The 22028-nt window shown below is 43.1% G+C and overlaps 1 protein-coding gene across 1 annotated transcript in view; it reads left to right on the forward strand.

The window, feature by feature from the left end:
- Positions 1 to 429: 429 nt before the first annotated feature.
- Positions 430 to 22028, forward strand: part of si (sucrase-isomaltase) — a 220702-nt gene continuing 199103 nt past the window's right edge. Inside the window, exons 1-3 of the mRNA XM_070882329.1 lie at positions 430 to 525; positions 4886 to 5017; positions 5449 to 5537. Of these exons, the coding sequence (XP_070738430.1) occupies positions 4894 to 5017; positions 5449 to 5537 (213 nt within the window). The 5' untranslated portion in view covers positions 430 to 525; positions 4886 to 4893. The remainder of the gene's footprint in view (positions 526 to 4885; positions 5018 to 5448; positions 5538 to 22028) is intronic.

Raw genomic sequence — 22028 nt, forward strand, 5'->3', positions numbered from 1 at the left:
AACATGGTTAAAACAGGAACTAGAGTACAAACCTTAACAGCTGTGGAGTTTACAAAACACGTGCTTTGTCATCACAGTAACCCTCTCAGATTTTAACTGATAATTTAAAATGAGATATTTTATAGTTAACAATAAGCACAGAAGTCAAAGTTCTAAGTGGTAATAAATAATGATCCTATCAAACACCAGAAGATTCAAAAAAACAACTAATATTTAACCAGCGGTGAATAATTAACAGTCAATATCGTGAGCAGCTACATTTTCACGCAGTAACCATACAATGATTCTCCCACATTACGTGTTTAGCTGCATGCCATACAATGCACGCTATATTAAACTTATGTAATATTTTAACTTCCTATCAGTGTGGTTAAGTCCATGAAGGACGAGGCTAAGTGGTTGGAGAAAAGCTCTTTATGATCCATTTATTGTCTGTGCCAAAATAAAAATCCAAAGTTCCTGAACATCACTCAGTATCCCGTCCTAACGGATAAAGCTTGGAACAGGAGGAACATAGCACCAAAAGTAAGCGTTCATCTTTGCTTTATTTAACAATGTAGTTCCTCTCAGGTCTCTGCTAAACCACCTACTGAATATGTTTGTCATTTTTTGGTTGCTGCATTGTCTTGAGAACTATTTTACTACATTAATAAGATAGTATATTTTTGAACAACACTTTGAATAATTCAGGCTGTCATCTCCTGATTTACATCGTAGTGTATCCAGTCACTTTATGTAATTACGCTTTTAAATCAACTTTTCCTTTCTGAAAATATCTCTACATGTGAAGGTTCATACCTTATTGGCTTCAGGCATTACACATTTCATGAGGCACTGAAATACTGTTCTGTAACATGTAAGAAAATTGGATCCAACAGTCAGCGTGTTTTAGCTCCATCGCAGATGTTTGTGTATATCTAATTCAGATAAAATTATACGACAGAACATGCTGGATATGCACATGAGGGTCAGTCAGCTAATGTTTCAGATATGATCCTTCACTAATTATGATTTCTCTTAGCTATAGTTGAGTATTGTGATAAAGATTACCATTTTATGTATTTATTTCAGTTTACAAAATTGTGCCTAGTGATTTTATGGCCTGGAAATCCCGGTCTCCCCATACTCAATACGGATCTCTCGTGGAGAACGGACCCGGGAAAGCATCGCAAAAGCCGATTTACAGCGCACAATTCTGAAAACCAGCTTTTCCAATCTGTCAAGCTTCAGTTTGACAGATCCTCCGTATCTCCACAGCCAGGATATTTTCATGGGCAAGATTGCAGTATTTACCCATATATTGCCCAGCAGATGCCCTGAAAACTCTTGTGCCTGATAAAAGCTGGCGCATAGCCTACTTTTACAGGCATAAGAGTTTTAAAATACAAAAACATAGACCCAGAAATTCCTCTTGAGATCTTCCCGCGGGCAATTGCCTCCTCGCCAGATAACTTTTACGAATCTACCTGGTGGTCTAGGAGGTGTCCTGGATTCTGGCGCTGCGAAACGAGCTCCCGTCCGGAGGGTTCCCATGCAGAAGATGCAGCTACATGTGACTGCCCAGCCAATTGGGCAAGTATTTCGCAGGTTCCCATTAATAGCACTGAGACTCACGTATCTACGAGATCTCAGTGCTATTCATTGGAACAAAACCAAACACACAAAATAATAAAAAATAAAAAACAGACCACACATATTTAAAATTAATTGAAATTAAAGTTATAGGGTTCAAATTTCTCCAATCCCTTTTTCTGCCTCCCTCATCCGAAGTGCGTCGCTTTTGTCCGCCTCCAAGCGCGCCGAAAATCTTCCTCCCGATCCTGGATGTTCCCCAGCCTCTCTTCGGTGGTGGCATAGCATGGCCCAGTGGATTGGGGCAGAGCCTGGTCCCGGCGTTGAAAACAGTGCCGGGACCTCTGCACATGCGCGCTAGAGTCTGCGCGCATGTCCAATAGCTCCTGGCAGGCCGAATCTGTGAGTGCGCATTGCAGGATGTGTGGGAGGGGCCAGAAGCACGCCGTCCCTAGCCCTGGCTGAATGGTCTCCTTCATCGGCGGCCCGTTGCGTTCCCTAAGGTAGGACTTTTATTTTGTATTTGTTATTTACTGATTAATTGATTGCTTATTACTTTGGTCTTGGTGCTTTAGGTGCAGGGTTCCTTCTAATTTTTATTTATTATTTATTTGATTGATTGATTGCTTATTACTTTGGTCTTGGTGCTTTAGGTGCAGGGTTCCTTCTATTTTTTATTTGTTAATTAATTGCTTATTACTTTTTGTGCTTTGTTTAGTGCTTGGTGCAAATGGACTGCTTTGTTTAGTGCTTGGTGCTTTAAAAGTATTTATGCTTCTTTAATGTTGTTGTGAAGGTGTCCAGAGCTTTGCAAGGTCCCCTTTCCCCACCATCTCTGGCTGCCTGCGCTGATTTCTTAAGTCACCGTAAGGTTTTTCTGAACGTACAAGAGTGCCCACTTAGGCTGGCCGAAGTTAGTTTGGAGTAACTTTTAGCTGGCTAAACTTGCTTCAATGACCAAATTAAATGTCCAGAATTGCAACTAAAAAGATACTCCAGAAAAATCAAGTTACTCCAAAGAAAACGGAGCAACTCCTGGGGAAATTTGGGTCCATTATGTCTTATAAAAATAAAATATTTTCCCGAATTTTAAAAAAGTTTTTTTATTTATGGTTAAAAATAAACTTACCATAGTGGAGAGGGTTTTTAACAATAAAATATATGTTTAGAATTTAATTTTATCGTGTTTTTGTATGTTTTAAAACACTTGCTCCTGTAAAAGTAGACTATGCACCTGCTTTTATCAGGCACAAGATTTTTGAGGACATTTGCTGAGCAAAATATGTATAAATCCCGCAATCTTGCCCAAGAAATGTCCTCACTCCCGAGATGGCTACAATCTCTCAAGCTCCAGCAATCTGAAAACCACCATGGCACGCTGAAAACCAGCTTTTCCGATGCCTTCCCGGGTCCATAGAAATTTCCTACGGGCCCAGGACGTCGGAATTTCTACCCTAATATAAAATAAAATTTAAAAAACACATTTTATTGTTAAAAACCCTGCCCACTACAGTAAGTTTATTTTAAACTGTAATTTAAAAAACTTTAAAAAAGCCGTATAATATATATTTTTTTCTAAGACATTAATAACTTTAATTTAAATTAATCTTAAATATGTAGTGTATTTTTTCTATTTTGTATTAGTGTTTTGGTGTTTGGCGGCTGTTTCTCAATCATAATAATGGAGTTCCCATTATTATGAATGAGAAAATACTGTACCTTGATTGGCTGCCCAGAGCCATGTGACTCTAGGTTCAGCTCATGGACGTCCTGACATGCACGCGCTCCGACGCATAGTGAGTGGAGGCCTCAGGACCGGGATCTCTCGTGGGCGCAGCAGGAACCGGTAAGTGCTCATCTTTTTTCCCTTTTTCAGTCATTCGCCAGCGGGAAGCAGCCGACCGGGATTTCTAGGCCATTGATATTTTCCTAATTTGATTTGATGTCAAATAAAACTTTTAGAATCCTTTAGTTAGACTGCGAGTTAAATATTTGCTTGTATAATAGGACTGAACCATCTGGTGGGGTATAGACATTTTTTTTTACAATAGAATTTTCCAGTGGTGGGTTAAAGCTTAAAACCCTACATCAATTTTTTGAAACCATGTAGTAGAAAGTAAATTAGTCAATGCACGGGCATTTGAAAGTTATGTATGCTTCCTGTGTTGACTTCTGCATTAAGCTGATAGAATGATTTTATGTGACTCCAGAAACAACTAACTATAGGAGCATTGCCAAATCACAATTGCCAAGGTTATTACCCAGTAACATTAAATGGTGGACCGCTCCATTAATACTATTTTTAATAATCAAGCAATCAAAAGAAAAATGGCCAACTCTGACAGTTGTTTTTCTCTATTTAAAAATATTTTTGATCATCCATGTTGATGACACAATTGGAGAGGTGTACTGAGCCTTATGGTGTGAGACATTTGAAATAGCCTACACAGTTGAAAGGACAGGACCATTAACTTGTCTGAGTATCTGGTAATGTTAATTGTAGCTTCTCCCATACCTCTAGGCTAAACAACTCTCCAAAGCACGATATGTCCTGATGATTTTATCAGTGCTCCTCATTTAATTCAAAATTTCAGAAACCGAACAGAAGTCGATGGAAGCGAAACTAAAGGGCTGCTGAAGTGAATAATTTAGTTGTAGATGACTGTCTGTTTTGTACTATGAACTGGCAATAAGACAGGCTGACCTGAATTGAGACTATTATTCTGATCTGATTTTTCTACAACCTTGTTTTGTAGCCATTTGATGCTTTAAGAAACCTGCTGCTCCCTGGGTTCATACAAACACACTGAAGGTGGTTATTGACTGGTACCCCATTTCTGTTAAAATGTTCTGTCAGGATGTCTACAACCAGATCTTCAATTAAATCTAAACAGGCAGGGGTTACACTTTTTGGGGGGTTCTTCCAATATTCTGGCGTAACGTCCGCAGAAGATCCTTGGAAACCACAGGGAAACGACGGACGATCTGGAGAACTCCCAAGGAAATTCAACCACACATTGTCAGAACATAGCGACCAAATTATTTTTAATGGTTTGTTTGTACTTGGAATGATGGTAAATCTCTCCTTTTAAATGTGTTCATGTCAAGCATAGGAAATGATCAGAGTGTTGAAATTATATGGACAAGAGAATAAAGAAAGTATAGCAGCAATTGAAGCCAACTTTTCTAATACAGTAATAAAGGAAACCAGTGAAGAAAGTGAGTGAAGGGTAGTGAATAGAATGTGGCTTTTTCCTCTGGGTAAGCATCGTGATGTTATAACATTATTTTTATTCATTTATTTCCTGACTAGGCTGATAAATGGCGAGAAGAACGTTTTCTAACTTGGAAACAATGCTTATTGTTATGTTCATCTTAGTGTTTCTAGTGGCCATTGTTTTATGTGTACTTTTAGCCACTGGCCAAACAGGAACAACTGGCAATGGTATGTATTATTCATCATTTAGTTTTCTTTACTGTAGTTTTATAACAAAACAATGATGCAATAAAGATAAACATACCTAAAGTGAATTTGGATTGGCACATATTATTGAAAGATGGATTCTAAGCTGCATTAGCACCTGGGATTCCCTCACTTTGGAAAATTTAATTTTACATCAAGGTCCAGATTTTAGTTATATTCAAAAGGCTATTGTCTTGTGGCATGAAGAAACAACTTAGAATTCCAGCCCTGATGAAATTAGTTTACCAGTACAACTTTATTCATTAATTTACAGTCGGTTCATTGTATTTGAAAAGATAATATAAAAATCATCTTTACTTAAAATACTTCGTTTAAAAAATATTAAGGATCCTTCTGTTGGCTACAATTGGTGTACTTCCAATGTTGCTGAATCCTTGTTTGTACTTTCACAGATGAAACCCAGTCTTACACCTCATACTGTCCATTCAGCATTCGCGATAGTGACCGAATCGACTGCTTTTCAGAAGAAGGAGCTTCAAAGGTTAGTTTAGAAAAGTTTGGGAAAACTTGCTCTACACAAATATGATATACTAACTTGTGCAAGACACTTCTTCAGTAACAGACTACTCTGGCTGAAATAATAGAAAAGCAAATTATAATTTAAATGGAGAAAAATTGCAAAGTGCTGCAGCACAGAGATCTGGGGGTTCTTGTGAATGAAAGACAAAAAGTTAGTATGCAGTTACAGCAAGTAATCAGGAAGGCAAATGTAATGTTGGCCTTTATTGCAAGGGGGATAGCGTATAAAAGAAGAGAAGTCCTGCTACAACTGTACAGGGTATTGGTGAGGCCACACCTGGAGTACTGCGTACAGTTTTGATCTCCGTATTTAAGGAAGGACATACTTGCATTGGAGGCTGTTCAGAGAAGGTTCACTAGGTTGATTCCAGAAATGAGGAAGTTGACTTATGAGGATAGGTTAAGTAGGTTGGGCCTATACACACTGGCGTTCAGAAGAATGAGAGGTAACCTTATTGAAACATATAAGATAATGAGTGGGCTCAACAAGGTGGATAGCGAGGATATTTCCATTTATAGGGGAAACTAAAACTAGGGGACATAGTCTTAGAATAAGGGGCTGTCCATTTAAAACTGAGATGAGGAGAAATTTCTTCTCTCAGAGGGTTGTAAATCTATGGAATTCTCTGCCCCAGAGAGCTATGGAAGCTGGGTCATTGAATATATTTAAGGCGGAGATTGACAGATTTTTGAGCGATAATTGAGTAAAGGGTTATGGGGAGCGGGCAGGGAAGTGGAATTGAGGCCATGATCTTATTGAATGGCGGAGCAGGCTTGAGGGGCCCAATGGCCTACTCCTGCTCCTATTTCTTATGTTTTTATGTTCTGGAAATGTATAACCCTTACATTTATTGTGAGATCTTAATGGGGCTCCTCAGAAATGATTCACATGATGTTGCACAAAATGTACTATGGAGGCCAGTTCAAGGTTAATGCCTTCATTTAATACCACCAAATTGGCAGTGCATAAATTTCAGCTAAAAAGGCTACGTGAGATACTTGAGTCTAGTTTCACTATAATTAGCTTGCCTGATTCATTAGTTTAACTCCTGAGAGCATAAATTCGGTAGTGCCCCATTTTTGGGAAGCAGGAATAGAGATGTTGAAAATTTAGCTCCAGGTGCAAAGGTTTCTGAACTTCTTCTAAATTGGGCTTTAGTGCCCAGAAAGGAAGGAGGCTGTAAATCAAGCACTAATGAGCTCATGGGACACGACAGAGCACTACCACCAGAGCGCTACCAAATTGCAAATGACTTGCATTCAGCAATCATTCTTCAATCCTTCACATTGGCTCATTCCAGCACTTAAAGGGGAGGTTGTATCAATGTGCAGCTGCTCATTTTCAGCATTCCTGGAACTGAAGTCGACTTGAGAGCAACTGGAAGAACTCATGGCTATGGCTACTCCCAATCCAAATGTAAGGGAAAGAGCTCGACGGTCAATGACGTAGCATTGGTGGGGGCAGTGGAGCAAAGGACGGAAGCGCTGAACCGAGCAGATGGAAGGAAGCCATTGCCCCAGGTCTTCAGGGAAATGTGGAGAGAAGTGGCCTAGGAGGTCTCGGCCAGTACTGTCATTCAATGAAGCCTCACACAATGCCGTATTAAATTCAACAACCTCAGTCGGGTAGTCAAGGTCATGTTTCAACAGGTCCCACATACCAGCATCTAAACTTCTGTCTGTGCACACTGCACAAAGCACCACTCACCAACCACTCACCCACAAAACCTCTGCACCTACTCAAGCTCACATCCTCATCTCCTTGCCTACATTCACAGCTATTCAATAATGGCAGACATATCTCCCAAACACATAGCTGCACTCTGACTCAAACACATTTCTTTCTTTTGCAGGCCAAGATGGCACACAATAGGAGGGAACATCAGAGGACAGGCAGGGGTGAACCTCTGCTCCAGCAGCTCACAGACCTCAAGGAGTGAGTGCTGCGACTTATTGGGCAGCAGGTGGTGGGCGCCATGGTCGTCAGCGATGTCGACCACATTGGGGGCAATAACAATATCTTTATCCCCTCTCCTTCTCTCATCCCAATTCCCCCTCACACCAGAAAGCTTTATCACTTTCCAACTCCTGATACTGAATGCCTTCCTTGCTCCATTCCTGCCTCACAACCCCTTACCCTCTTGTGCCTTTTATGCTTTCAGATAATCAGCAAGCAGATGACCATCCTGTCACTGAGGCCCCCTGCCCCCTCAATAACAGTGACAGAGGAGGACCCAAGCATCACGTCACTGCTTCTACTACTGGCACTACACATTCATTAGAGACAAGCTTATTAGAGGTGTCTTCATTGGGTGATGCACCAGAATCTAGCAGGCTGCAGTAAGGCCAAGGGGAAAGGGTAGCTTGGAGGCCAGCTCCCCAGAGGGAGAATTTGCGCGTGAGTTCTGCTGCACAGGACTCAGATGAGGACCTCGATGGGGAGGGGTTCACAAGAAGGGTGATGGTCATGCACTCCGAGATGATAAGTGCAATGGCAAGGGTGCTCGAGAGCCTCTCGGCAATGGAGGAGTCCACCTCCAACATGGAGCCCATCATTTCCAGTCTGCAGATGATGTTGGACTCCCAGAGAGACCATAGGGACCCAGACCTCATGACGTGAATCATGGGCGATGTGGCAGCTTCCAGTGCAGCACAGGCAATGTCTTAGTGCTGTAATGCAGTCAGTGGTTGCTGGCATGAAAGCTCAGACTGCTCTCATGCAGTTTCAGCTGGATGCCATGCAAGCTATGACTACTGCCATCATTGCTGGGTCAACCGGGGATCTCACGGTGTCACAACAGGCCACCAATCTGTGCTCCAGCAGATTGATAGCGATGCTGAGGTGCTGTCCCGGGTGTATGGCACTGGGTCAGTGGAGTAGGAACCTGTGGTCCTCTCTCAGAACGACAGCATTCCTGCTCCCACCACTGCCAGTCCACCAGTGCATTTGTCGCTGCCTGTCTTCCAGCCAGCCCAGATGGCCATCACCCAGCCTGAGATGGTGAAGTCTACAGCCGGGCCTTCCAGGCCCGAGCTGGTCGAGGGCATCCTGCAAGGCCATCTGTTGTCTTTGAACCTGACACTCAGCAGCCTTCCACCAGGGCGCCACTACGAAGGAGCAGTAGAATAGCTATGTTAACAAGGGATATAAGGTTTTGCACAAGGGTGAACAGTAAATTTAATTGTTGTTTATATTTGAATTAATGTTATGCAATAAAATTTTAATTGGAATGTTGCATATTTGGTGCTGTCTCTCATTTCAGTTTTGGGCCTGTGGTATTGAAGGAGAAATTGATGTACTGATGGGGGACATGCAGAGAAACCGTGAAGTGGCCTCCAATTCATTGGAACCGAAATCTGATGAGGCCATCGCGGACTAACATTGCAGAATGCCAATTGAGTGGCTGCCTCCTCCTCCTCCTGCTCCCCCTTGTCCTCCTCCTGAGATGGTGGAGCTCGACCTGCTGGAGATGGCTGCAGCCTCATGATTGTGCAGCATACAGCAGACGATAATGAAAAGGGACACCCACTCAGCTGAGTGCTGGAGGACTTTTCCTGAGCGGTCAAGGCAGCGGAACCATTGCTTGAGCACTCTGATGGTCTGCTGAGCGACATTCATGGTGGCAGCATGACTCTCATTATATGAGAGCTGGGCAGGATTGTTGGGGTTGTGTAGGGGAGTCATAAGCCATGTGGAGAGTGGATAGCCCTTGTCCCTGTACAGCCATCCGCGAGCTTGATGTGATGGCTGGAAGAGAACTGGCACACCGGTCTGGCGCAGGATGAAGGCATCATGGCTGCTGCCAGGATAGCAGGCATTGACGGTGAGGATTCAGCATGTGTGGTCACACACCAGCTGTACATTCAGTGAGTGGTAGCCTTTGCGGTTACGGAATACTTCAGGATTGTTATGCGGTACCCTCAAAGCGACATGGGTGCAGTCAATGGCGCCCTGCATCATGGGTAAGCCGCTATCCTGAAAAAACCACATGCACGCTCCAGCTGCTTCTCTCTGGTCATTGGGAAGGAAATGTATTCCCTACTCCTTCTGTACAGAGCATCTTTGACCTCGCAGATAGAGCGATGGACGCAAACTGGGAAATGTTGGAGATGTCTCCTATTGCACACTGAACGATCCGCTGGTGTAGAAATTGAGGGCGATGATGACCTTGACTGCCACTGAGAGAGCCATCCTACCCCTGGTCTGAGGCTCGAAGTCTGGTTGCAGGAGGTGACAGCTCTGCGACCACGTCCTTGCTCAAGCGCATCCTTCAAGCACTCTGTTCCTCAATGAAATTGATGTAGGAGAATTGCTGCCAGAATATCCTGGGAGGGATATTCCTGTTGATAGCCCTGTTGGCCCTCCTACCTCTGGTCACATTTTGCTGTCTTTCTATCTGCCTCAGCACAGCCCCCATGAAATGATGTAAATGTTGGACTTTCAAATCTGACCTCAATGAAAGTCACAAATCTTTATGAGTCAGAATACTCTTTCAACTGCAAATCACTGAAATCGGTCAAAACACCTATCTGCCTGTCTGAAACTAATTATTGGCCGACTAGAAGTTTACCTGATGTTGGCACCTTTAAATAGCACTCCTCCAGCCAACATCCAACTGAAACCCAAGTGCTGAAGTTGTCGTTATCAGTGCCAGGTGCTAAACTAGTGGGCGAGGGCCAACATTTTTGTTCTGGGACGCTGCGTACAGTCAGGATGTCAGTATCGCCGGGCACAGCAGAGTGGGGTGCAACGTGATACCGGCGGCACAAAATCCCCGCCGAATTTAGCGAGATGTACTCTTTTCGTCGCACCCGGGCGGGAACTCATTTGAGGCCAGGGAGCACAAACGGGAGGCGCAAAGTAGCCTAATTTCTCCTCCCAAATCCCAAAGCAGAATTAGTCTTAGCGATGACTTTGCTGTTAGATATATACCTGATGGCATTACCTATCCATGGGAAAATGTGTGGTTTAGAAACATACCAGTAAATTTAGAGAAAATCCTGATTTTATACCTTAAATATTCCTCTGAATTTTTCAATTACTTTTGTGCCAATAGGAGTCACACTGATGTAGTTGTAAGTGAAACCTCAGTGTGCTTTTTCCCTTTTCCCTTAAATTAATTTCTTAACCAATGGAATCATTCATATAAAATTTGAAAAAAGGTGCAACATCATTTTTCAAAACTGTGTGCCCGTGTGCAAATCTTTATACTTGGTGAGGAATGAGAGAGCTTGGTGAGGAGTGACAGAGGTTGGTGAGGATTGACAGGCCTTGGTGAAGAGTGACAGAGATTGGTGAGGATTGACAGGGCTTGGTGAGGATTGACAGGGTTTGGTGAAGAGTGAAAGAGGTTGGTGAGGATTGACAGGCCTTGGTGAGGATTAACAGACCTTGGTGAAGAGTGACAGAGGTTGGTGAAGATTGGCAGGGCTTGGTGAGGATTGACAGGGCTTGGTGAGGATTGACAGGGTTTGGTGAGGATTGAGAACTGGTTGTCAGACAGGAAGCAAAGAGTAGGAGTAAATGGGTACTTTTCGGAATGGCAGGCAGTGACTAGTGGGGTACCGCAGGGTTCTGTGCTGGGGCCCCAGCTGTTTACATTGCACATTAATGATTTAGACGAGGGGATTAAATGTAGTATCTCCAAATTTGCGGATGACACTAAGTTGGGTGGCAGTGTGAGCTGCGAGGAGGATGCTATGAGGCTGCAGAGTGACTTGGATAGGTTAGGTGAGTGGGCAAATGCATGGCAGATGAAGTATAATGTGGATAAATGTGAGGTTATCCACTTTGGTGGTAAAAACAGAGAGACAGACTATTATCTGAATGGTGACAGATTAGGAAAAGGGAAGGTACAACGAGACCTGGGTGTCATGGTACATCAGTCATTGAAGGTTGGCATGCAGGTACAGCAGGCGGTTAAGAAAGCAAATGGCATGTTGGCCTTCATAGCGAGGGGATTTGAGTACAGGGACAGGGAGGTGTTGCTACAGTTGTACAGGGCCTTGGTGAGGCCACACCTCGAGTATTGTGTACAGTTTTGGTCTCCTAACTTGAGGAAGGACATTCTTGCTATTGAGGGAGTGCAGCGAAGATTCACCAGACTGATTCCCGGGATGGTGGGACTGACCTATCAAGAAAGACTGGATCAACTGGGCTTGTATTCACTGGAGTTCAGAAGAGTGAGAGGGGACCTCATAGAAACGTTTAAAATTCTGACGGGTTTGGACAGGTTGGATGCAGGAAGAATGTTCCCAATGTTAGGAAAGTCCAGAACCAGGGGTCACAGTCTAAGGATAAGGGGTAAGCCATTTAGGACCGAGATAAGGAGAAACTTCTTCACCCAGAGAGTGGTGAACCTGTGGAATTCTCTACCACAGAAAGTAGTTGAGGCCAATTCACTAAATATATTCAAAAGGGAGTTAGATGAAGTCCTTACTACTCGGGGGATCAAGGGGTATGGCGTGAAAGCAGGAAGGGGGTACTGAAGTTTCATGTTCAGCCATGAACTCATTGAATGGCGGTGCAGGCTAGAAGGGCTGAATGGCCTGCTCCTGCACCTATTTTCTATGTTTCTATGACACTGCTTGGTGAGGATTGACACTGCTTGGTGAGGATTGACACTGCTTGGTGAGGATTCAAGCCAATGGTCGCCAGGTGAAATGATAGTATATTCAAATTTGGTTTAGACAGGAGACCCAGTAGTGAATTAAATTTTTTTTAAATATATCGTTTTTGATTTTTATTGTTATAGTGCAAATTTTCCCAAAATGTTTAGCATTATTCAACTTTACCAAAATAGCTTCCAAAATCACCAAGCACATGACTTTTGAGAGGACTTTAAAGACTAGAAATATCAGTTGGTGAATTCCACATTTGAATGGTTATCATTCTCATGCTAATTCACAGTGTCCGATTTTGATACAGCTGTTAACCCTGTTAAAATATAGTGCACAGAGAAAGAAAGAAATAATTGCAATTATAGAGCATCTTTTACGACCTTAGGATGTCCCAAATTGTAGCCAATGAAGAACTTTTGAAGTGTAGTGATTATTTTAATGTAGCAAGCTTGACAGCCAATGTATGCACAGAATGGTCCTTCAAACTATATTGAGATAAATAGCCAGATAATCTGAGTTAGTGATGTTCGTTGAGGGATAAATATTGGCCAGGACACCTGGGAAAACTCCCCTACTTTTTTTCAGTCGTGCCATGAGATCTTTTACATCCACCTGAGAGGACAAGCAAGATCTTGGTTTAACATCTCATTTGAAAGAATGAACTCTGCCCCCAAACAAGTCCCTGCCCACAAAACTGGTCACACCCTAGCACCAAAATGCGAGTTTTCTCAAATTGCAACGGAGGGGTTCATTACATTGCGGCGAGATTCTCAGGTGCACAGGCTGCCGTGGTCATATGAATCAAACACAAATCAATGGACCAGCAGTGAATTAAAGCCTCAGAACTTCCCTGCTGCTGCAGAAATCATGCATCTTTAATAAAACTTGATGAGTGACTCTGAAGGGGGAATATTTTTTTCCTCAGCTTTTATACTACCCCACCCTAGCACTTGAGGATCCATTGGCTCTGTTCCAGTCACAAATCAATTAAGCAATTGGTTGATTGTGCTGATTAATGGGAGATTTGACATGTATTCTAACTCGCACCAAGTCCTGCTATCCCATCACCCCTGTGCTCACTGACCTGCATTGACTCCCGATTAAACAATGCCTCAATTTTAAAAGTTTCAAATTCCTTCATGGCCTCACCCCTTCCTATCTCTGTAATCTCCTCCTGCCCCACAACCTTACAAGATAACCGCATTCCTCCAAATCTGGCTTCTTGAGCATTCCCAATTTCAATCGCTCTAACATTGGTGGCTGTGCCTTCAGCTGCCAAGGCCCTAAGCTCTAGAATTCCCTCCCTGAGCCTCTCTGCCTTTCTACCTCCCTTTCCTCCTTTAAGACGCTCCTTAGAACCTACCTCTTTGACCAAGCTTTTGGTCATCTCCCCTAATAGGTCCTTATGTGACTCAGTCAAATTATGTTTTATAATGCTCCTGTGAAGCGTCTTGGGACATTTTACTACATTAAATACAACATATAAGTACAAGTTGCTTTTATTGCTGTTGCAAGTTTTTGTTAACTAGTTTGCACAGAAGCCTGGGCTTAACTTTACCTCGACCAGATGTGCACAAAGTCAGGTGTATTTTGGGCACAATCAGGAAATTGCACCCATTGAGGAAACTCCAAGCTGTTAATGTTTTAAGCCTTCATCAGAGCTGGCATGATCAAAAGAAAGAGTTGCATTTATATAGAGCTTTTCATGACCACCAGATGTCTCAAAGCACTTTACAGCCAATTAAGTACTTTTGGAGTGTAGTCACTGTTGTAATGTGGGAATTGCAGTAGCCAATTCACGCACAGCAAACTTCTACAAACAGCAATGTGATAATGACCAGATAATCTGTTTTTATTATGTTGACTGAGGGATAAATATTGGCCAGGATACCAGGGATAAATCACCTGCTCTTCTTCGAAATAGTGCCATGGGAACTTTTATGTCCACTTAAGAGAGCAGACAGGGCCTCGGTTTAACGTCTTCCAAAATACAGCACCTCCGACCGTGCAGCACTCCCTCAACACAGCACTGGAGTGTCCGCCTAGATTTTAGTGCTGTCCTTGGAGTGGGACTTGAAACCACAACCTTTTTGACTCAGAGGTGAGAGTGCTACCAACTGAGCCACAGCTGACACATCAGAGAGGAAAAGTGCCTTAATAGAAATGCCACAAAAGGAGGAGGAGATAGCAACAGATAGACATCAATAGATTTAAATTCCTTTGTTAGCCATTACATTGAATTCATTTGCATACTATTTTATCATCATCATCATAGGCAGTCGTTCGGAATCGAGGAAGACTTGCTTCCACTCTTAAAATGAGTCCTTAGTTAAATGTTGAACCATTTAACATAAACAACTGTTTTAAAATTGGAATTTTATGTGAATGCATTAACTAGTGAGCTACTGGAGGCAGTTAAATCCTTGTGAGGTCAAATATGTTATTTCCACAAAGAGAATATTGCCATTCACATCAGTTCATGGAATTTGGTTTCATTCATAAGAACATAAGAACAAAAGAAATAGGAGCAGGAGTAGGCCATAAGCCCTCTTGAGCCTGCTCTGCCATTCAATAAGATCATGGCTGATCTGACCATGGACTCAGCTCCACTTCCCTGCCCGCTTCCCATAACCCTTTATCCCCTTATCGTTTAAGAAGAGTATGAGAGGAAGCTTGTTGGGAATACAAAAACTGACTGCAAAAGCTTCTATAAATATGTGAAGAGAAAAAGTTTAGTAAAGACAAACGTAGGTCCCTTGCAGTCAGTTTCAGGTGAATTTATAATGGGGAGCAAAGAAATGGCAGACCAATTGAACAAATAGTTTGGTTCTGTCTTCACAAAGGAGGATATAAATAGCCTTCCGAAGGTACTAGGGGACAGTGGGTCTAGTGAGAAGGAGAAACTGAAGGATATCCTTATTAGGTGGGAAATTGTGTTGGGGAAATTGATGGGATTGAAGTCCGATAAATCCCCGGGGCCTGATAGTCTGCATCCCAGAGTACTCAAGGAAGTGGCCCTAGAAATAGTGGAAGCATTGGTGACCATTTTCCAATAGTCTATCAACTCAGGATCAGTTCCAATGGACTGGAGGGTAGCTAATGTAACACCACTTTTTAAAAAAGGAGGGAGAAAGAAAACTGGTAATTATAGACCAGTTAGCCTGACATCAGTAGTGGGGAAAATGTTGGAATCAATCATTAAGGATGAAATAGCAGCGCATTTGGAAAGCAGTGACAGGATCGGTCCAAGTCAGCATGAATTTATGAAAGGGAAATTATTCTTGACGAATCTTCTGGAATTTTTTGAGGATGTAACTAGCAGAGTGGACAAGGGAGAACCAGTGGATGTGGTGTATTTGGACTTTCAAAAGGCTTTTGACAAGGTCCCGCACAAGAGATTGGTGTGCAAAATCAAAGCACATGATATTGGGGGTAATATACTGACGCGGGTAGGGAACTGGTTGGCAGACAGGAAGCAGAGAGTCGGGATAAACGGGTCCTTTTCAGAATGGCAGGCAGTGACTAGTGGAGTGCCACAGGGCTCAGTGCTGGGACCCCAGATCTTTACAATGTACATTAACGATTTAAATGAAGGAATAGAGTGTAATATCTCCAAGTTTGCAGTTGACACTAAACTGGGTGGTGGTATGAGCTGTGAGGAGGATGCTAAGAGGCTGCAGGGTGACTTGGACAGGTTAGGTGAGTGGACAAATACATGGCAGATGCAGTATAATGTGGATAAATGTGAGGTTATCCATTTTGGGGGCAAAAACACTAAGGCAAAATATTATCTGAATGGTGGCAGACTAGTAAAAGGGGAGGTGCAACGAGACCTGGGCGTCATGGTTCATCAGTCACTGAAAGTGGGCACGCAGGTACAACAGGCGGTAAAGAAGGCAACTGGTATGTTGGCCTTCATAGCTAGGGGATTTGAATATAGAAGCAGGGAGGTCTTAATGCAACTGTACAGGGCCTTAATGAGGCCTCACCTGGAATATTGTGTTCAGTTTTGGTCTCCTAGTCTGAGGAAGGACGTTCTTGCTATTGAGGGAGTGCAGCGAAGGTTCAGCAGACTGATTCCAGGGATGGCTGGGCTGTCATATGAGGAGAGACTGGATCAACTGGGCTTTTATTCACTGGAGTTTAGAAGGATGAGAGGGGATCTCATAGAAATGTATAAGATTCTGACGGGACTAGGCAGGATAGATGCGGGAAGAACGTTCCCGATGTTGGGGAAGTCCAGAACCAGGGGACATAGTCTTAGGATAAGGGGTAGGCCATTTAGGACTGAGATGAGGAGAAACTTCTTCACTCAGAGAGTTGTTAACCTTTGGAATTCCCTGCCGCAGAGAGTTGTTGATGCCAGTTCACTGGATATATTCAAGATGGAGTTAGATATGGCCCTTACGGTTAAAGGGATCAAGGTGTATGGAGAGAAAGCAGGAAATGGGTACTGAAGGAATGGTCAGCCGTGATCTTAGGGCCATAGGGCCGAATGGCCTACTCCTGCACCTATTTTCTAAGTTTCTATGTTTCCATGTAAGAAACTGTCTATATCTGTCTTACATTTATTTAATGTCCCAGCTTCCACAGCTCTCTGAGGCAGCGAATTCCACAGATTCACAACCCTCTGAGAAGAAATTTCTCCTCATCTCAGTTCTAAATGGGCAGACCCTTATTCTAAGATCATGCCCTCTAGTTCTAGTCTCCCCCATCAGTGGAAATATCCTTTCTGCATCCACCTTGTCAAGCCCCCTCATAATCTTGAGCCTCTTTATGTCCATCTCACACATTGCTTTTCCTCCCATCTTTGTATCGTCAGCAAACTTGGCTACATTACACTCAATCTCTTCTTCCAAGTCGTTAATATAGATTGTAAATAGTTGGGGTCCCAGCACTGATCCCTGCGTCACCCCACTCATTACCGATTGCCAACCAGAGAATGGACCATTTATCCTGACTCTCTGTTTTCTGTTTGTCAGCCAATCCTCTATCCATGTTAATATATTACCCCCAACCCCATGAACTTTTATCTTGTGCAATAACTTTTTGTGTGGCACCTTGTCAAATACCTTCTGGAAATCCAAATACACCACATCTACTGGTTCCCCTTTATCCACCCTGTTTGTTACATCCTCAAAGAATCCCAGCAAATTTGTCTATGGTTTCATGGGTCGAACTCCTTCGTCAACACCTTCACCGAAGCATACGAGAATATGGGCCATGTGTCAGCTTGAGTGTCAGCTATGGCTCAGTTGGTGGCACTCTCACTTCTAAGTAAAAAGGTTCTCTACCAACCTGCCCACGCCACACAGTACTGCCCCCCAATTTTCAAGATCCACGATGAGGCCTTGGTCAACATGGTCCTCGGGAGCTTACTGTCAACAAGGGCAGATGTCGATGACGAAGTCCAACACCACCTTCAATGTGCCAGTGCAGCCTTCGGTCACCTGAGGAAGTGCATGTTTGAAGACTAGGACCTCAAAGCCGGCACCAAGCTCATGGACTACAGAGCAGTAGTGATACCCGCTCTCCTATATGCTTCATAGACATGGACTATATATAGTAGGCCCCTCAAAGCACTGGAGAAGTACCACAAAAGGTGTCTCCACAAGATCCTGTAAATCCATTGGCAGGATAGATGCACCAACATCAATATTCTCGCTCAAGCCAACATCCCCAGCATCGAAACATTGACCATGCTCGATCGCCCGCATGCCCGACACGAGACTCCCAAAACAAGTCCGCTACTCAGAGTTGTGACACGGCAAGCGAGTCCCAGGTGGGCAGAGGAAATGCTTCAAAGACACTCTCAAAGCTTCCTTGAAAAACATCTCCACCGACACTTGGGAATCCCTGGCATAAGACCGCTCAAAGTGGAGGCGAAGCATTCTGGAAGGCGTCGAACACCTCGAGTCTCTTCGCCGGGAGCACACAGAAGCCAAACGCAGGCAGTGGAAGGAGCGCACGGCAACCCAAGCACCCCACCCACCCATCAACCACCATCTGCCCCACCTGTGACAGAGAATGTAGGTCTCGCATTGGACTCATTATTCACCTGAGAACTCATATTAGTGTGGAAGCAAGTCATGCTCGACTCCGAGGGACTGCCTATGAAAAGAAGACGTATGCAGAACACTTCTAAGTACAAATCTGACTATCATAATATACCTATTATTGTGGAGATTAATGAGTAAGATATTTTTGGATCATAACCATAGTTTTTTCCTTAATTGTTGAGTAAAGCCAAATAAATTGTGACTCATTTCGACAGTTATGCAGGTTTAATCTATAACATTGTTCTTACTATATTATGCCCAGCACAGGTATTGCAGACAATCAAATACTCATTTAAAATCTCAAATTCCAAATCCTGGCAATGAAGTTCAATAGCACATCAATTACTTATAATAGAAGTTAACATCACTTTAATTGGTCATGATACGCAATTGATTTATTATTAGATGTTTTTGCATGGATTTGGGATTTATTTTCATATGGAACTATACTTACACAATGGTATCATTGGTGGACTGATGCCTGGGGGATAATTTTCCAATTTCATTTTTTTCAGAGGGCAGCCTTAGCCCACTGATGATACATTTAGGGAATTTGGGCATCCACTGCACAGCACTGTAAAGCTGAAAGACAATACTCCCATAGTAACAACAGATGCTTGCTAGCAAGATCAACCAAAGCTGTAGTATGGCTGCACATAAGTGATAAAAATAACTGTGTTTGGAAAATATAAGAAAGTAATTGCTGGAATTGTTGGGCAGCTACATATAATGGACAAAACTCAGCAAGTCAGTTCACTGTAAAAGACTTATACTGTTTAGATGTAAAATAATTTGCCTATTGATTTTTGTGCTAGTTTACAATCCCTTTATCATTGTACCATTAGAAATGTGGACAGACCTTTACCCATTTCAGCTGACTGTGCATAAACTATTATGTTTTGCACATTGATCACAGAACAAGAAGTGCATGTTGCATGACAACTATGCACATAGTTTATATGCTGATTAATTAACTAGTTCTGCACATTGTACCAGAACTACAGTCCAGATGACTTTTATAGGCTCCTGCTTATCATTATGCCAGTGCTGATTTGATAACAGTTCTTTGTGGAAATAATGGAGTATTGATAAGAGAAATGCAGTGCATTGTGAATTAATTTTCAACGGACATTTAATTAGATGCCATTAGGTTGTTAAAATTAATATTGGTACATTATTCGTTTTAATTTTTTAGGGGACCGCGCTGGCCATTTAAAAGCTGGCGAGCCGGCTGCGTTGGACCTCCAGAGCACTGCACGGCCATGCAGCTACGCAGCTTAAAGAAAATATAGACATCGTATGGAATGGAATGTGACAATATGTGAAGGATAGAAAACAGAGCAGTTAACAGATGTTTTTTCAGACTAGAGGGCTATAAATAGTGGTGTCTCCCAGAGGTCAGAGTGAGGACTAATATATATATAAATGATCAGACTTGGGTGTAGGGGACATAATATCAACATTTTCAAAAATAGTGAGCATGATTGTGAAGAAGTCTGTAAGGGGCCAAAATTGCCCTTTGCTTTAAGGCCTGTACCACCGCAAATTGGCGGCCACACTGCGGAGTGGAGTGGCTGCCAACTTTTCGTGGAATGGCTGCTGATAGCCCCATTGCCCTCCCAAGTTTTCCCGACAGTAAGGGTAATGTCCCCCCCCCCCCCCGTACTGCTCCGCTGCTGCCGATCCGTCTTAAGCGCATCATCACTGAGCTCCCTGCCGATCTAACCCCCCCCCCCCCGATGGCAACATTCCCCTTCAAAAATCTTTGGCCCGCCCGGAGGTGCCAAAACAAGGTTTTTCCCAGTGGTCCAGTGAGGCTGTGGAATGCTGCAGCGACGGTGCGGCTTCCCTTAAAGGGGAGGATGCACTGCCGCTGCCAGCATGTCAGCCCGACAAATATGCCGCCAATAGGCAGCCCAACATCCCTCTTTGGGTATCAGGCCACTGGCCTGGCCGAAACCCTCCCTGGTGGCCCAGTGGCCCGAAGTTAAATCACGGAGGCGCTCCCCTTTAAGTGAAGGAGAAAGCCGTGATGACGTCGTCGTGGTGGTGACTCTGCTCCGCACCCAACTTCCACTCCTCAGTTGCTGTTACTGCCGCATCTTTGCCCCTCAGGTGTAGTCACCACCCCCATTATGATCGAGTTCCGGATCAAAAAAAAACAAAGAACTGAATATCTCGCAAGAGTCGACCTGAACCGCAGCTGCGGTAAAAGCCATCGAAACGGGTGGGTGCGCCCCGTTTCGGGCAGGGGGGCAATTTCTACCCCTAAGTTTCTTCGGGGGGCTGGCAGACTAATAGATTAGGTAGATAGATGTCAGATAAAATTCAATCTAAAGAAATTTGAAGGGTGATTTTGACTCCTCAGCCTGGGAGAAACAGAGCAGTAATGCAGTTAAAATGGCAATGGTGGACTGATCACCCCATTCAACAAGGCTTTCTAGACTTATTTTATCCCCCAATCCTGTCAAATAAAGAAAACAGTTTCATGCTGTACATACTGAGACCGGTAGCTGCACTATGGTTCCAGCCAGGCAGCATCCCATTTAAAATTTCCCTGCCCCTATACTTAAGATCTGTCACATCTCTAACTTTTTCCTGTTCTGACGAAGAGTCATCGACCTGAAACATTAACTCTGTATCTCTCTCCACAGATGCTGCCTGTCTTATTATCATTTATACTGCCTGGTTTGAACTCCAATACTCTTGCCAATGAGGGAGCATTATGCAAACATAGTTACATATTTGTGAGGAGCTCCTATCCCAATAATTAATTTGAAATATTTAGACAATATGATCAGCGATGTCCATGCAATATGAACTGTACATTACCTGTAGGCCCAAATCCCCAAGAAAGTCCACAGGGGCCCTGATCCCCTGTTTGATAATGCACTGTAAGTACCTTCCATGTAGTACCATTCTAATATGATATGAAACAAGTTCTTTCAAGATGGCACCTCTCTCTGTAGTCTGACTGATTGCAGACCCCTGATTTATACTGAAAATATAAAAGGAAGTTACTTCCCAGTAACACTCAGGTTGTAGTGTAAACAAAACTTCGGTGTGGTGACCATTTTAAAATGAGGGAATGCCATCTCAATTGTGATATCTTCACAGAGCACAGCACACACAGCTCCTAACATGCAGGCAGCTCTCTCGGAAGCCTCCGGAATCTGCCTGGTTCTGTTTATTATTAACTATGCAATTGCAGTACATAATACGTCCACATCCACAGTGTCAAGCTAAAACATTACAAGCTTACAGACATTACACTTCTCCCTCCTTAATGAAGAAGTTATTATAACCAACATCATACATAACTTTCATGTTTATGCATAACACAGGATATAAACTTATTTTTTTTCCCATATTTACAAATTTAAATTTACCACTTGTTTTCTGTTTCGAAGAGGATACCTTCGCTCTCGAACAGAATCTTCCAAACATGGTGTTGAATCTAAACTCATTTGAGGCTCATCCTGAGGAACGTTTTCCTCCACGGAATTTCCTTGATTTTCGTTTGAACTCACTCTAACTTCAGGCTCTTTGTTTTCCTGACTCGGACTCAGACTTTTATTCTGATTCTCTCCTGGATTTGTTTCCAGTACATTGGATTTAGGATTTGCTACTGGTGTATCAAAACTATCTGAGTCAGAAATAATTGAATCATTCCCACCTTCAACTCCTCCCATGTCTGTAGGTAAAATATGATCAATATGAACAAACCTAACCTGTCCATTATCAAACAACTTTACCAAATATGTGCGAGGACC

This window comes from Pristiophorus japonicus, chromosome 6 (assembly GCF_044704955.1).
Source record: "Pristiophorus japonicus isolate sPriJap1 chromosome 6, sPriJap1.hap1, whole genome shotgun sequence".
NCBI lineage: Eukaryota > Metazoa > Chordata > Chondrichthyes > Pristiophoridae > Pristiophorus > Pristiophorus japonicus.